The 15,104-nt window shown below is 36.6% G+C and overlaps 1 protein-coding gene across 1 annotated transcript; it reads right to left on the bottom strand.

Annotated features, from left to right (window-relative positions):
• Window positions 1-1,045: 1,045 nt before the first annotated feature.
• Window positions 1,046-4,373, bottom strand: LOC130941548 (trans-resveratrol di-O-methyltransferase-like). The gene is made up of 2 exons (XM_057870100.1): window positions 3,586-4,373; window positions 1,046-1,489 (listed from the first exon to the last, which is right to left on the bottom strand). Exons 1-2 carry the CDS (start codon window positions 4,369-4,371, stop codon window positions 1,184-1,186), a joined length of 1,092 nt encoding a protein of 363 aa, XP_057726083.1. The 5' UTR covers window positions 4,372-4,373; the 3' UTR covers window positions 1,046-1,183.
• Window positions 4,374-15,104: the final 10,731 nt, after the last annotated feature.

A 15,104-nucleotide genomic window follows, 5' to 3' on the forward strand; every position in this document is an offset into this window, starting at 1 on the left:
TAAATCATATTTTGTTCCATTATTTTTTAAAAAATTTTTATTTTCATTATTTTATTATTCTCCATACACATATTTATCATTTTTTTAATTAAGTAAAATAAAGATAAGTAGAGAGTACTACATGTACCCCATAGAACAGAGAAAAAGACAATATGAGTAGAAGTTATGTGTAAAATAAAAAAGTAACTGTACAAAGAACAAAAAAAATTAACTAATAATTACATTTTGACTAAATTTTAAGACGACAATTATATTAAACACTATTTATCAATAAGATTAAGATGGAAAAATAGAAATTGGACACCAAACTCTCCTGTTCACTTTATATATTGTTATTAATTGTTATTGTTAGTAAAATTATTTCTGTTGTTATTATTGTTATTTCTATTGTGACAATAATCTCTTCACCAGTTTGAATCTCACTCACATATATATGGAATTTCTCTTCTCATAAACCGTTGTAACTAATAAAGGTTTATGCCTACTCAAATTTCTTCATAAACCGTTGCTACTTACCATGTTTTATGTGCATTTGCCTCCTTTAATAAAACGGTGGTAGCTTGCCACGGTTTATGATGCATTCCATTCACAAATAAACCGTAGTTGGCTCCCACAATTTACATAAACATAAAAATGCACATGCACGTAAATTTTTTTTTATATATATAGATAAAAAATTTACTCAATTTATTTAATTAGGTAAATTGCCCTATATAAAATGTCTATTAAAAACATTAACCCTACACTTAGACGCACAGATCATTCATCGATAATCAACTACCATACTAAAATAATCAAACATACAGTAGATAAATAATTAAATTTATTTACAGTAATATAATAATTATTTTAAAAAATACTAAATTTATATTTCTATATATATGCAATAGCAAACTAAATAGTGATAAATCATCAAAAAAAACCAAATAGTGATTAATTTTTTATGTATATATATGTATATGAGATTATAGAATATTTGATAATCAATTTCTATTAAACTCTAATTAGTCGACCCAATAAAATAAAATGTGTATTTTTTCACTAAATCCAAATTCATAAATAATATTGCTTTATTCATTTTATCTTTTTTAATACTATATATACGCAAGCTCATATGGGATCTATGTATAGTCTCTTCTTTTAAAAGATAGAAAAATGATTATATATATTATCATATATATTGCTATGGATATATCTCAATGAGAGACCTTATTCCTAAAATTGGAATTATTTTGTAGTCGCTAAAACCAGCTGAGAATATTAAGTTGGCCCATTCTTCTCTATTTCTCTGCTTTCCTGTGAGGAACACCATCATCATCATGTCAAAAAAGAGTTGTGTTTCAATTGACTCATGATCACTCTTCTCATCCCCCATCACAATGTCTATAACAATAATCTTCCTTCCTTCGCCGTTGCTCATGTGTAGTGCCTCTTTGCAGTTCCTCAGTATTTTCGAACATTCCTCATCATTCCAGTTATGCAAAATCCACTGTTTTGTTAATCAAAGTAATATGATCAGTTAAAAACAATTTGAACATATATTATTTTCACCCATTCATTAAGATTATCTTATTTATTTAGTAAAATCAGGGCATAAGTATGATAAGGATTTAAGCTTTTATATAACTCCAGTCACAAGGTATATATTAGAGTAAAGTATCATATTTGTTCCTAATCTTGGGATAAGTTTTAAAGTTGTCCATAATGTTTTAATTGTCCTATTTAAATCTCTAACGTTTTAAAATTGACTCAATGTTGTCATGCCGTTAGGAATTCATTAATAAAATTGACGGTGGGACAAAATTTAGACGATTTTGAAACGTTAGGGACTTAAATAGGACGAAATCGTTGGAAACAAAAACGATACTTAAAAATAAATTTTAATTTTATTCTTCAATAATATCAATTTTTTATTGTGCATAGTATTCAATTATTTTTAATCACATTTACACTTAATCACATTATTTTCTTTCTAAATAAATTTTTTTTTATTTTATACTTAAAGTAATGTAATTTTTTTATAAATAAATAAATTTTACACTTTCATTCTAAATAAATAATGTAATGTGATTAGAATAAAAGTGTAAAATTATTAAAAAAGTATAATAAGTAATGTGATTAAGTAATAAAAGTAAAATTATATTATTTATTTAGAATAAAAGTATAAAATTTATTTATTTATAAAAAAATTATATTATTTTAAGTGTAAAATTATAAAAAAATTAATTTATTTAGAATGAAAGTATAAAATTATAAAAAAATATATAAGTAATGTGATTAAGTAATGAAAGTAAAATTATATTATTTAGAATAAAAATGTAAAAATTATTTATTATTTATAAAAAATTATATTACTTTAAGTGTAGAAGTATAAAAAAATTAATTTATTTTGAATGAAAGTGTAAAATTATAAAAAAAGTGATAAGTAATATAATTAATGAAAGTAAAATTACATTATTTAGAATAAAAGTGTAAAATTTATTTATTTATAAAAAAATTACATTACTTTAAGAATAAAATTATAAAAAAATTAATTTATTTAGAATGAAAGTAATGTGATTAACTGTAATTTAAAAAATAATTGAATATTATGTACAGTAAAAAATTAATATTATTAAAGGATAAAATTAAAATTTATTTTTATATATCATTTTTGTCCCCAATGTTTTCGTTCTATTTAAGTCCCTAACATTTCAAAATTGTCTCAATTTTGTCCCACCGTCAGTTCTGTTAATGGATCCCTAACGACAGGACAACATTGAGTCAATTTTGAAACGTTAGGAACTTAGATAGGACGATTGAAACATTAGAAACAACTTTGAGACTTACTCCAAACGTTGGGGACAAAAACGATACTTTACTCATATTAAAATTATACGATACTTCTAAAAATAAAATTATTTACGTGTCTCTTTTTATATTAGTTTATGTTTTTATGAAATTTAATATTATAATATAGTATCAAACTTTCTATAACCTTAAATATTTTATAATTTGAATTTTCATTGGCTCAAAATAAATTATAAAACAAATAAAAAATAAAACTTATGTTAACGGTTCTTTTTCGACCCCTCAAAAGCAAACTTTTTTGGATTGACAGCTCCGCGTATATTATACACATGGTTAACATCTTGAAACATTGGGAAAAATATCTAACAATTCAAAAGAAATTATTTGATTATGAGTAAACGGGTATTTAACTTACAACAACGATATATAAACTAATGAACTACATAATTATACAAAAATTAAAAAAAAAAGTAAAGAGAAAAGCATATATGATGATGGGATTTATGTTATTAGCATAACCTCTCTTTTAGTTTTGGGTAGTTCTCTCTATCATAAAAAATTGTTAAAAGGAGTAAGTAACTGACGGATCATTATTAAAACAAATATTTTAGGATTAGTGTGTTTTTTCATTAAAAATAATAATTAGTAAACATCTTATTATAAATTTTTATTTAATATAAAAATTAAATTATAAGTTTTTAAAATATAGAAAACTTAATTAAAAATTAATAAAATTGTAAGAACTATAATTTGACATTTTATTAATTCTACAAGCAACTTATAATATTCTATTACCTTCAACAAAATGGCATTAGAAGGAGGAATGGCCTCAAACATGTTTCCTCCAACATATTTAAGGTTCTCACTTCCTTCCAAATCAGCAACAACATGTGGAAGATCCAAAACAATGCACTCTAACCGTGGGAATGCTTTGGCAATGGCCTTTGCAACAGTTCCGGTGCCTCCACCAACATCAACCAATGATTCCAAACCTTCAAACACTCCCTTGCACTTGTCATCAAGTAAAAACTTGCTAACCAATCGTGCATCACTTGCCATGGCATCGTTGAAAAGTTCATTAAATTTAGGAGCTTGCCTAGCATAATCCCAAAACGTTATCCCATATTCCGTTTCAAATGATGTAGGATCATCATTTTTAAACCATGTGGACATCTGATGCCATGGTTTTATAAAATTGGGATCAAGGATCATAAACAAGTGAGGTATCAAACTTAAGGGGCTGTCCTTAAGCAATAGCATAGATGAATCGGTTAGAACATACCCAACTTCAACTTCGAGGTCATTGTTGGTGACATTCTTGGTAGTGAAGAAGTTGGAATGGACCAAGATTCTCATCAATCGATGGACAAAGGAGGTTTTTGATGGATGAATTTGCAATGAACAAATGAGTTGTGCAAGTGGCATAGGTTTGCCATATTTGTGAATAGCATCAGGTATGCCTAACTCAACAACACATTTAAGAGACATAGAGTTTATAAAATTAAGAGTATGATTCCATATGTGACTTTGGGCTTTAAGAAGTTTACCATTATCCCCCTGCTCTCTACTTTGGAATTCCATAATAATATGTATTTCTGTATAAAATAGATCTCAATAAAAATGAAGATATATATAGAAGAATCAATGAAGTCATTTAAAAGATTTTGGCCAGCAACTAATAGTCAAATAAAATGGAGTCTTCAATAAGTCAATTTATAAGTTGCCGTAAATTAATTAAATAAAATAACGCTAGATGCCTCAATCTGTGGGATAGCCGTAAAATTATCAAAATTTTTATTAATGACAATTACAATTGTCGGTAAAAATAAGTATACAATTGTCATTATAACATGTAATAATAATGACACACGTAAAAAAACGTTTGATTTAGTGTTGCACCTTAGTGGTGGCTCTACCGAAAATTGAGACAATAAATTCGTCAAGTCAAATTATTAATAGAAGATTTTCATTTTTGAAGGTAAATTCGCTAGTAATAATTGGAGGAAAAAAAAACCGTCACGGGACATAAGGTTGGATATACTGACGGATAAATAAGCCAGTTAGCCCAATTATTAGCGGAATGCTACATTTTGGTAACGCGCAGTACGTTACAAATCTGACGGTAAGCTTGCCCTATATTAAAAACGCACACCCTCCCCCTAACTCTTTGAAATATCTTCACACAATACAAGAAAAATGTTGAGTACTGTCGGATTTTTTGTCGGAAAAATGAATAAAATCTGACGGTAATTAAGTTACAGCCGAAAGAAATCGGACGATATAAACCTTGCTGATAAATTTTTACCGGCAGATTTTTTCGTCCGACGGTAATTCTGCGACAGATTAACTGCTGAAAAAATCATTTGGTTATCAACGATTTTTCCGAAGGTAATATTGGTTCTACAATATGTTGTTTCCCACACTATTACCGTCGAATTATTCATTTAGTAAATCTGATGGTAATGTCAATTTAAAAAAAAATTGTGAAATAAATGGTCAATTTTAATTTTTTATTTAAATTTATTTTTCACATAATTAATGGTTAATTTATAAATAATAGAAACATATTATTTAAAATAAATTATCAAATGCTCAAACAAGTTAAAAGTCAAGTAAATCAAATAAATACAATGAAACAATAAAACGAAGCACTAATCACTAAATATCCAAGTAGTCATCGTCGTCATCGTCGTCGTTCCTGTGGCCCTGATGAGGCGGCGTAGAAGGTGGTGATGTCTGTGTGCCACCATCAGGACCACTGCCACCAGCAGGGATTATGCCAGCGACGCGCATCTGAGCCTGGTACACCTCCATCTGAGCCTTCATCCGCTGAAGCTGCTCCATCTGCTCCCTCTACTCCAGCCTAAGGTCATCCCTGTCTATCACGCGTGTGAGGATCTCCTGATACCTCTCCTGATAATCGTTCAACTCCTAAGTCTGGTGGTGAAGGCTGCGGGTAAGCTCCTGCACCTGCAGCCTCAAATCTACGCCTTCCTTGGGCTTGACGGCTCGACTAGTGGCAGAGGAGGATGATGGCCTCAACGTGGAGGTGCAGAGGCTACTGGCAAAGAACGACCCCATCCCGTATACGTGGTTCTTGTACGGTGTTGAGACGGTCTCGTGCCAAACTGCATCGAGATCGACGACTGAAGCAACAGAGCTATCGGTAGAGTCCTCCTGATGAGCGGATAATTTATACACTTTTTGGCATTGTTTTTAGTATATTTTTAGTATGATCTAGTTAGTTTTTAGTATATTTTTATTAGTTTTTAGTTAAAATTCACTTTTCTGGACTTTACTATGAGTTTGTGTGTTTTTCTGTGATTTCAGGTATTTTCTGGCTGAAATTGAGGGACCTGAGCAAAAATCTGATCCAGAGACTCAAAAGGACTACAGATGCTGTTGGATTCTGACCTCCCTGCACTCGAAGTGGATTTTCTGGAGCTACAGAAGCCCAATTGGCGCGCTCTTAACGACGTTGGAAAGTAGACATCCTGGGCTTTCCAGCAATATATAATAGTCCATACTTTGCCCAAGATTTGATGGCCCAAACCGGCGTTCAAAGTCACCTCAAGAAATTCCAGCGTTAAACGCCGGAACTGGCACCTAATTGGGAGTTAAACGCCCAAACTGGCACTAAAGCTGGCGTTTAACTCCAAGGAGAGTCTCTACACGAAATTGCTTCATTGCTCAGCCCAAGCACACACCAAGTGGGCCCGGAAGTGGATTTTTATGTCATTTACTCATCTATGTACTAGTTTTCTATAAGTAGGACCTTTTACTATTGTATAGAGAGATCTAGGACTTGGGTAGCTATCTTGTTTTATGCTATCTTAGACCTTTGGGAGGCTGGCCATTCGGCCATGCCTAGACCTTGTTCTTATGTATTTTCAACGGTGGAGTTTCTACACACCATAGATTAAGGTGTGGAGCTCTGCTGTACCTCGAGTATTAATGCAATTACTATTGTTCTTCCATTCAATTCCACTTGTTCTTTGTCCAAGATATCACTTGTTCTTCAACTTGATGAAGGTGATGATTGACGCCCATCACCATTCTCACTCATGAACAAGGTGACTGACAACCATTCTTGTTCTACAAGCATCTGAGGCTTAGTGAATATCTCTTGGATTCCTGATTGCACGATGCATGGTTGATCGCCTGACAACCGAGTGCTCGCCTGACAAACGAGCCAACCATTCCGTGAGATCAGAGTCTTCGTGGTATAGTGGTGCACGAAATTGCAATCACACTTTTGCAACTCCGCACAACTAACCAGCAAGTGCACTGGGTCGTCCAAGTAATACCTTGCGTGAGCAAGGGTCGATCCCACGGAGATTGTCGGCTTGAAGCAAGCTATGGTTATCTTGTAAATCTTAGTCAGGATATCAGAAATTATCAGGATTGATTGTAAAAAGTAAAAGAACATGAAATGGTTACTTGAAATTCAGTAATGGAGAATAGGTTGAGGTTTGGAGATGCTCCATCTTCTGAATCTCTGCTTTCCTACTGTCTTCTTCATCAAACACGCAAGCCTCCTTCCATGGCAAGCTCATGTAGGGTTTCACCGTTGTCAATGGCTACCTCCCATCCTCGCAGTGAAAGCTAATGCACGCACTCTGTCACAGTACTGCCAATCACCGGTTTGGTTCCCTCCCCTACCGGAATAGAATCCCTCTTTTGCGTCTGTCACTAACGCCCAGTAGGTTACAGGTTTGAAGCACGTCACAGTCATTCAATCATTGAATCCTACTCAGAATACCACAGACAAGGTTTAGACCTTCCGGGTTCTCTTGAATGCTGCTATCAGGTCCTGCCTATACCACGAAGATTCCGATTAAAGAACCCAAGAGATAACTACTCAATCTAAGATAGAACAGAGGTGGTTGTCAGGCACGTGTTCATAGTTGAGAATGATGATGATTGTCACGGATCATCACATTCATCCGGATTAAGAACAAGTGTTATCTTAGAATCGAAGCAAGCATGATTGAATAAGAAACAGTAGTAATTGCATTAATCCATCAAGACACAGCAGAGCTCCTCACCCCCAACCATGGGGTTTAGAGACTCATACTGTGGAAAGAAACGTGTACAAAATGTTATGGGGTCATAAGGTACGGATACAATGTCAAAAGATCCTATAAGTAGTAAACTAGTGTCCTAAGGTTTACAGAATTGAGTAAATGACAGAAAATCCACTTCCGGGCCCACTTGGTGTGTGCTTGGGCTGAGCAATGAAGGAATTTCGTGTAGAGACCTTTTCTGGAGTTAAACGCCAGCTTTCATGCCAGTTTGGGCGTTTAACTCCAAATTTTATGCCAGTTCCGGCGTTTAACGCTGGAATTTCTGTAGGTGACTTTGAGCGCCGGTTTGGGCCATCAAATCTTGGGCAAAGTATGGACTATTATATATTGCTGGAAAGCCCAGGATGTCTACTTTCCAATGCCGTTGAGAGCGCGCCAATTGGGCTTCTGTAGCTCCAGAAAATCCACTTCGAGTGCAGGGAGGTCAGAATCCAACAGCATCTGCAGTCCTTTTCAGTCTCTGGATCAGATTTTTGCTCAGGACCCTCAATTTCAGTCAGAAAATACCTGAAATCACAGAAAAACACACAAACTCATAGTAAAGTCCAGAAAAATGAATTTTAATTAAAAACTAATAAAAATATACTAAAAACTAACTAAAAGATACTAAAAACATACTAAAAACAATGCCAAAAAGCATACAAATTATCCGCTCATCACAACACCAAACTTAAATTGTTGCTTGTCCCCAAGCAACTGAAAATCAAAATAGGATAAAAAGAAGAGAACATACTATAGACTCCAAAATATCAAAGAAACATAGCTCCAATTAGATGAGCGGGACTAGTAGCTTTTTGCCTCCGAACAGTTTTGGCATCTCACTCTATCCTTTGAAGTTCAGAATGATTGGCATCTATAAGAACTCAGAACTCAGATAGTGTTATTGATTCTCCTAGTTAAGTATATTGATTCTTGAACATAGCTAGTGTATGAGTCTTGGCTGTGGCCCAAAGCACTCTGTCTTCCAGTATTACCACCGGATACATACATGCCACAGACACATAATTGGGTGAACCTTTTTTTGATTGTGACTCAGCTTTGCTAAAGTCCCCAATTAGAGGTGTCCAGGGTTCTTAAGCACACTCTTGTTGCCTTGGATCACAACTTTATTTCCTTCTCTCTTTTTTTTTTCTTTTCTCTTTCTTTTTCTTTTATTTTTTTTCGAAATTTTTTTTTTCTTTTTTTTTTCTTTTTTTTTTCACTGCTTTTCTTGCTTCAAGAATCAATTTGATGATTTTTCAGATCCTCAATAACAGTTCTCTTTCTCCTCATTCTTTCAAGAGCCAACAATTTTAACATTCTTAAAACAACAAATTCAAAAGACATATGCACTGTTCAAGCATTCATTCAGAAAACAAAAAGTATTGTCACCACATCAAACTAATTCAACTAGTTTCAGAGATAAATTTCGAAATCCTATACTTCTTGTTCTTTTGTGATTAAAGCATTTTTCTTTTAAGAGAGGTGATGGATTCATAGGACATTCATAGCTTTAAGGCATAAACTTTATTAATTTTATTAATTATGAACTAAGAACAAGACTCAAATATAGATATAAGATGAGACTAGAAATAGAAAAATAAGAACTAAAAAAAATGAAAAAAAATAGGCTCCTAATGATAGAGGTGTTCACAGAGTTAGGACTCAACAACCTTGATTTTGAGAAGTGGATGCTCCCTCAGCTTGAGAGGAGAGCTTTTGGCATTTCATCTCTTGAATTTCACGCCCCTGCTTCTCTTGTTCCTTCAGCAATTTGCAGAGCATGCAGTTCTGATTCTGCTGTTCTTCCTTTAGTTGCTCCATAGTCTCTTGCAACTTGTTAATGGATGCTTCTAGGTTGGACCAGTAGTCAATTCTTGGAAATTCAGGGAGGAATTCCTGCGCCCTCCTCTTGATGGAGTTGTCTTGCACTTGTCCTTCCATTGACTTCTTGGTGATTGGGTGTTCAATGGGTATGAACTCATCTACTCCCATCTTCACCCCAGCCTCTTTACAGAGCAAGGAAATCAAGCTTGGATAAGCCAATTTGGCTTCAGTAGAAAATTTATTTGCAATTGTGTAGATCTCACAAGCAATCACATGATGCACCTCCACTTCTTTTCCAAGCATAATGCAATGAATCATCACTGCTCTCTTGATGGTGACCTCAGAACGGTTGCTAGTGGGCAATATGGAACGCCCAATAAAGTCTAGCCAACCTCTTGCAATTGGTTTGAGGTCTCCCCTCTTGAGTTGGTTTGGGACACCCTTAGAATTGGTTATCCACTTAGTTCCAGGGAGGCATATGTCCTCTAGAACTTGATCCAACCCCTTATCTACTCTCACCATCCTCCTATTAAAGGAATCAGGATCATCTTGCAGTTGAGGCAACTTGAAGATTTCTCTTATTTTGTCCAGATGGAAGTATATAACTTTCCCTCTGACCATGGTTCTATAGGTATGGTAAGCAGTTCCAGTCATTCTCTGCTTATCTGTTAGCCACAGATTTGAGTAGAATTCCTGAACCATGTTCCTTCCAACCTTTGTCTCAGGATTGGTTAGAACTTCCCATCCTCTGTTTCGAATTTGCTCTTGGATCCCCGGATATTCATCTTCTTTCAGATCAAATTTAACTTCCGGGATCACTGACCTCAGACCCATTATTTTATGATAATGGTCTTCATGTTCCTTGGTTAAGAACTTCTCTTCATTCCAAAGATTCTTTGGATTATTCTCTTTCTTGCCTCTTAAATTGGTTTGTTTTCCCTTAGGAGCCATGATATTGATGAATCTTGGCTTAGTGATCACGGAAAAGCACACCAAACTTAGAGGTTTGCTTGTCCTCAAGCAAAAGAGAAGAGAGAAGAGAGGGGGAGGAAGAGAAAATTTGAATGGTGTGGTTGGAAGAGGGGAACAAACGTGTATTTATAAGGTGGGGAGGGGAGTTTTCGAAAAAAAAAAGGAATTTGAAAGGAGATTTGAGAAGATATGAGAAGAAATTGAGAAAAGGGTGAAATTTTTGAACAATGTTTGTAATTGATTTGAAATAAATTTGAAAAAGAAGTTTTGATTTTTGAAGATTTGAAAGTGAATGATGAATGATTGAAGTGTGATTTTATAGAAAAGTATGGGTGAGAAAAGGAAAGTTTAAAAAAAATCTGATTTGAAAACAAAATTGTGGTCCCCCCACCAAGCTGGCGTTAAACGCCCAGAATGGCACTCATTCTGGCGTTTAACGCCCATTTGTTGCCCCAATTGGGCGTTTAACGCCCAGCCAGGTACCCTGGCTGGCGTTAAACGCCAGAAATTCTTCCTCACTGGGCGTTTTTCTAAAACGCCCAGGATGCTGCACACCTGGCGTTAAACGCCCAGAATGGTGCCCATTCTGGCGTTTAACGCCCAAAATGGCACCATTCCTGGCGTTAAACGCCCAGAATGGTACCCATTCTGGCGTTTAACGCCCAAAATGCCCCTTACTGGCGTTTTTTTGCCAGTAAGCTCATTTTCTCTGCTTTTTGAGCTGAATCCTTCTGTAACTCTCTGAATTCCTTCATTTTTGATACTTGCCTCTGTAAGAACTAATCATACACCTTCCTAATGACTGGGTTGCCTCCCAGCAAGCGCTTCTTTACTGTCTTTAGCTGGACTTTCACTGAGAATCACTCAAGTCTCAGTTTTGAGCATTCCTGCACAAAATTTCCTTCAAGATAGTGCTTGATCCTCTGTCCATTAACAATGAACTTCTTGTCAGAATCAATATCCTGAAGCTCAACATATCATATGGTGATACTCCTGTAATCACATACGGACCCCTCCACCGGGATTTGAGTTTTCCTGGAAACAATTTGAGCCTGGAGTTGAAGAGCAGAACTTTTTGTCCTGGCTCAAAGACTCTGGTTGACAATCTCTTGTCATGCCACTTCTTTGCCTTTTCCTTATAAATTTTTGCATTTTCAAAGGCATTGAGTCTGAACTCCTCTAGCTCATTTAGCTGGAGCAGTCTTTTCTCACCAGCTAACTGTGCATCCATGTTTAGGAATCTGGTTGCCCAGTAGGCTTTATGTTCCAGTTCCACAGGCAAATGACAGGCCTTCCCATACACCAATTGGTATGGAGAGGTTCCTATAGGAGTCTTGAATGCTGTTCTGTATGCCCACAGAGCATCATCCAAGCTCTTTGCCCAATCCTTTCTTCGGGCCATTACAGTCCGTTCCAGGATTCTTTTTAGCTCTCTGTTAGAGACTTCAGCTTGTCCATTAGTCTGTGGATGATACGGAGTTGCCACTTTATGGCTGATTCCATATCTAACCATAGCAGAGTATAGCTGTTTATTGCAGAAATGAGTGCCCCCATCACTGATTAGCACTCTGGGGACGCCAAACCTGCTGAAAATGTTTTTCTGGAGGAATTTCAGCACGGTTTTGGTATCATTAGTGGGTGTAGCAATTGCTTCTACCCACTTAGATACGTAGTCCACTGCCACCAGAATGTAAGTGTTTGAGTATGATGGTGGGAATGGCCCCATGAAGTCAATTCCCCATACATCAAACAATTCTATCTCTAATATTCCTTGTTGAGGCATGGCATATCCGTGAGGCAGGTTACCAGCTCTTTGGCAACTGTCACAGTTACGCACAAACTCTCGGGAATCTTTATAGAGAGTAGGCCAGTAGAAGCCGCACTGGAGAACTTTAGTGGCCGTTCGCTCACTTCCAAAATGTCCTCCATACTGTGATCCATGGCAGTGCCATAGGATCCTTCGTGCTTCTTCTCTGGGTATACACCTGCGGATCACTCCGTCAGCACATCTCTTAAAGAGATATGGTTCATCCCAAAGGTAGTACTTGGCATCTGAAATTAGTTTCTTTCTCTGCACATAACTGTACTCTTTGGGTATGAACCTCACAGCTTTATAGTTTGCAATGTCTGCAAACCATGGAGCTTCCTGAATGGCAAAGAGTTGCTCATCTGGGAAAGTCTCAGAGATCTCAGTAGAAGGGAGGGACGTCCCAGCTACTGATTCTATCCGGGACAGATGATCCGCCACTTGGTTCTCTGTCCCTTTTCTGTCTCTTATTTCTATATCAAACTCTTGCAGAAGCAACACCCATCTTATAAGTCTGGGTTTTGAATCCTGCTTTGTGAGTAAGTATTTAAGAGCAGCATGGTTAGTGTACACAATCACCTTTGATCCCACTAAGTAGGATCTAAACTTGTCAATGGCATAAACCACTGCAAGTAACTCTTTCTCTGTGGTTGTGTAGTTCTTTTGTGCGTCATTTAGAACACGGCTAGCATAATAAATGACGTGCAAAAGCTTGTTATGCCTCTGTCCCAACACTGCACCAATGGCATGATCACTGGCATCACACATTAATTCAAATGGTAATGCCCAATCTGGTGCAGAGATGACTGGTGCTGTAACCAGCTTAGCTTTCAGGGTCTCAAATGCCTGCAGACACTGTGTATCAAACACAAATGGTGTGTCAGCAACTAGCAGGTTACTCAGAGGTTTAGCAATTTTCGAAAAATCCTTGATAAACCTTCTGTAGAATCCTGCATGCCCCAGAAAGCTTCTGATTGCCTTAACATTGGCAGGTGGTGGTAATTTTTCAATTACCTCTACCTTTGCCTTATCCACCTCTATTCCCCTGCTTGAAATTTTGTGCCCAAGGACAATTCCTTCAGTCACCATAAAGTGACATTTCTCCCAGTTTAAAACTAGGTTAGTCTCTTGGCATCTTTTCAGGACAAGTGATAGGTGGTTAAGACAGGAGCTGAATGAGTCTCCATATACTGAGAAGTCGTCCATGAAGACTTCCAGGAATTTCTCTACCATATCTGAGAAGATAGAGAGCATGCACCTTTGAAAGGTTGCAGGTGCATTGCACAGACCAAAAGGCATCCTTCTGTAGGCAAACACGCCAGAAGGGCAAGTAAATGCTGTCTTCTCTTGGTCCTGAGGATCTACTGCAATTTGGTTGTAGCCTGAATAGCCATCCAAAAAGCAGTAGTAATCATGACCAGCCAGTCTTTCTAGCATTTGGTCTATGAATGGTAAAGGAAAATGATCCTTTCTGGTGGCTGTATTGAGTCTTCTGTAGTCAATACACATGCGCCACCCTGTGACTGTCCTTGTAGGAACCAGTTCATTTTTTTCATTATGAACCACTGTCATGCCTCCCTTTTTGGGAACAACTTGGACAGGGCTCACCCAGGGGCTATCAGAAATAGGATAAATAATCCCAGCCTCTAGTAATTTAGTGACCTCTTTCTGCACCACCTCCTTCATGGCAGGATTTAGCCTCCTCTGTGGTTGGACCACTGGTTTGGCATTATCCTCCAACAGGATCTTGTGCATGCATCTAGCTGAACTAATGCCCTTAAGATCACTTATGGACCACCCAAGAGCTGTCTTGTGTGTCCTTAGCACTTTAATCAGTGCTTCCTCTTCCTGTGAATTTAAAGCAGAGCTTATAATCACTGGAAAAGTGTCACCCTCTCCCAGAAATGCATATTTCAGGGATGATGGTAGTGGTTTGAGTTCAGGCTTAGGAGGCTTATCCTCCTTCTGAGGAATTTTCGAAAATTCCTTTGCCTCCTCTGGCTTTTCCTGATCAGTTTGAGCATCTTTGAAGATGTCCTCAAGCTCTGATTCTAGGCTTTCAGCCATATTGATCTCTTCTACCAGAGAGTCAATAATGTCAGCGTCCATGCAGTCCTCTGGTGTGTCTGGATGCTGCATAGCTTTTACAGCATTCAACTTGAACTCATCCTCATTGACTCTCAAGGTTACTTCCCCCTTTTGTACATCAATGAGAGTTCGTCCAGTTGCTAGGAAAGGTCTTCCTAGAATGAGAGTTGCACTTTTGTGCTCCTCCATTTCCAGCACCACAAAGTCAGTTGGAAAGGCAAATGGCCCAACCTTGACAATCATGTCCTCTATTATGCCTGATGGGTGTTTAATGGAGCCATCAGCAAGTTGGAGGCATATCCTGGTTGGTTTGACTTCTCCAATCAACCCAAGCTTTCTGATAGTGGATGCAGGTATTAAATTGATACTTGCTCCAAGATCACATAAGGCTATCTTGGTGTAAGTGCCTTCCAATGTGCATGGTATCAGAAAGCTTCCAGGATCTTGAAGCTTTTCTGGTAAGCTTTTTAGAATGACTGCACTGCATTCTTCAGTGAGAAACACTTTTTCAGTTTCTCTCCAGTCCTTCTTATGACTTAAGATCTCTTTCATGA

Source organism: Arachis stenosperma, chromosome 7 (assembly GCF_014773155.1).
Source record: "Arachis stenosperma cultivar V10309 chromosome 7, arast.V10309.gnm1.PFL2, whole genome shotgun sequence".
NCBI classification, from domain to species: Eukaryota; Viridiplantae; Streptophyta; class Magnoliopsida; order Fabales; family Fabaceae; genus Arachis; species Arachis stenosperma.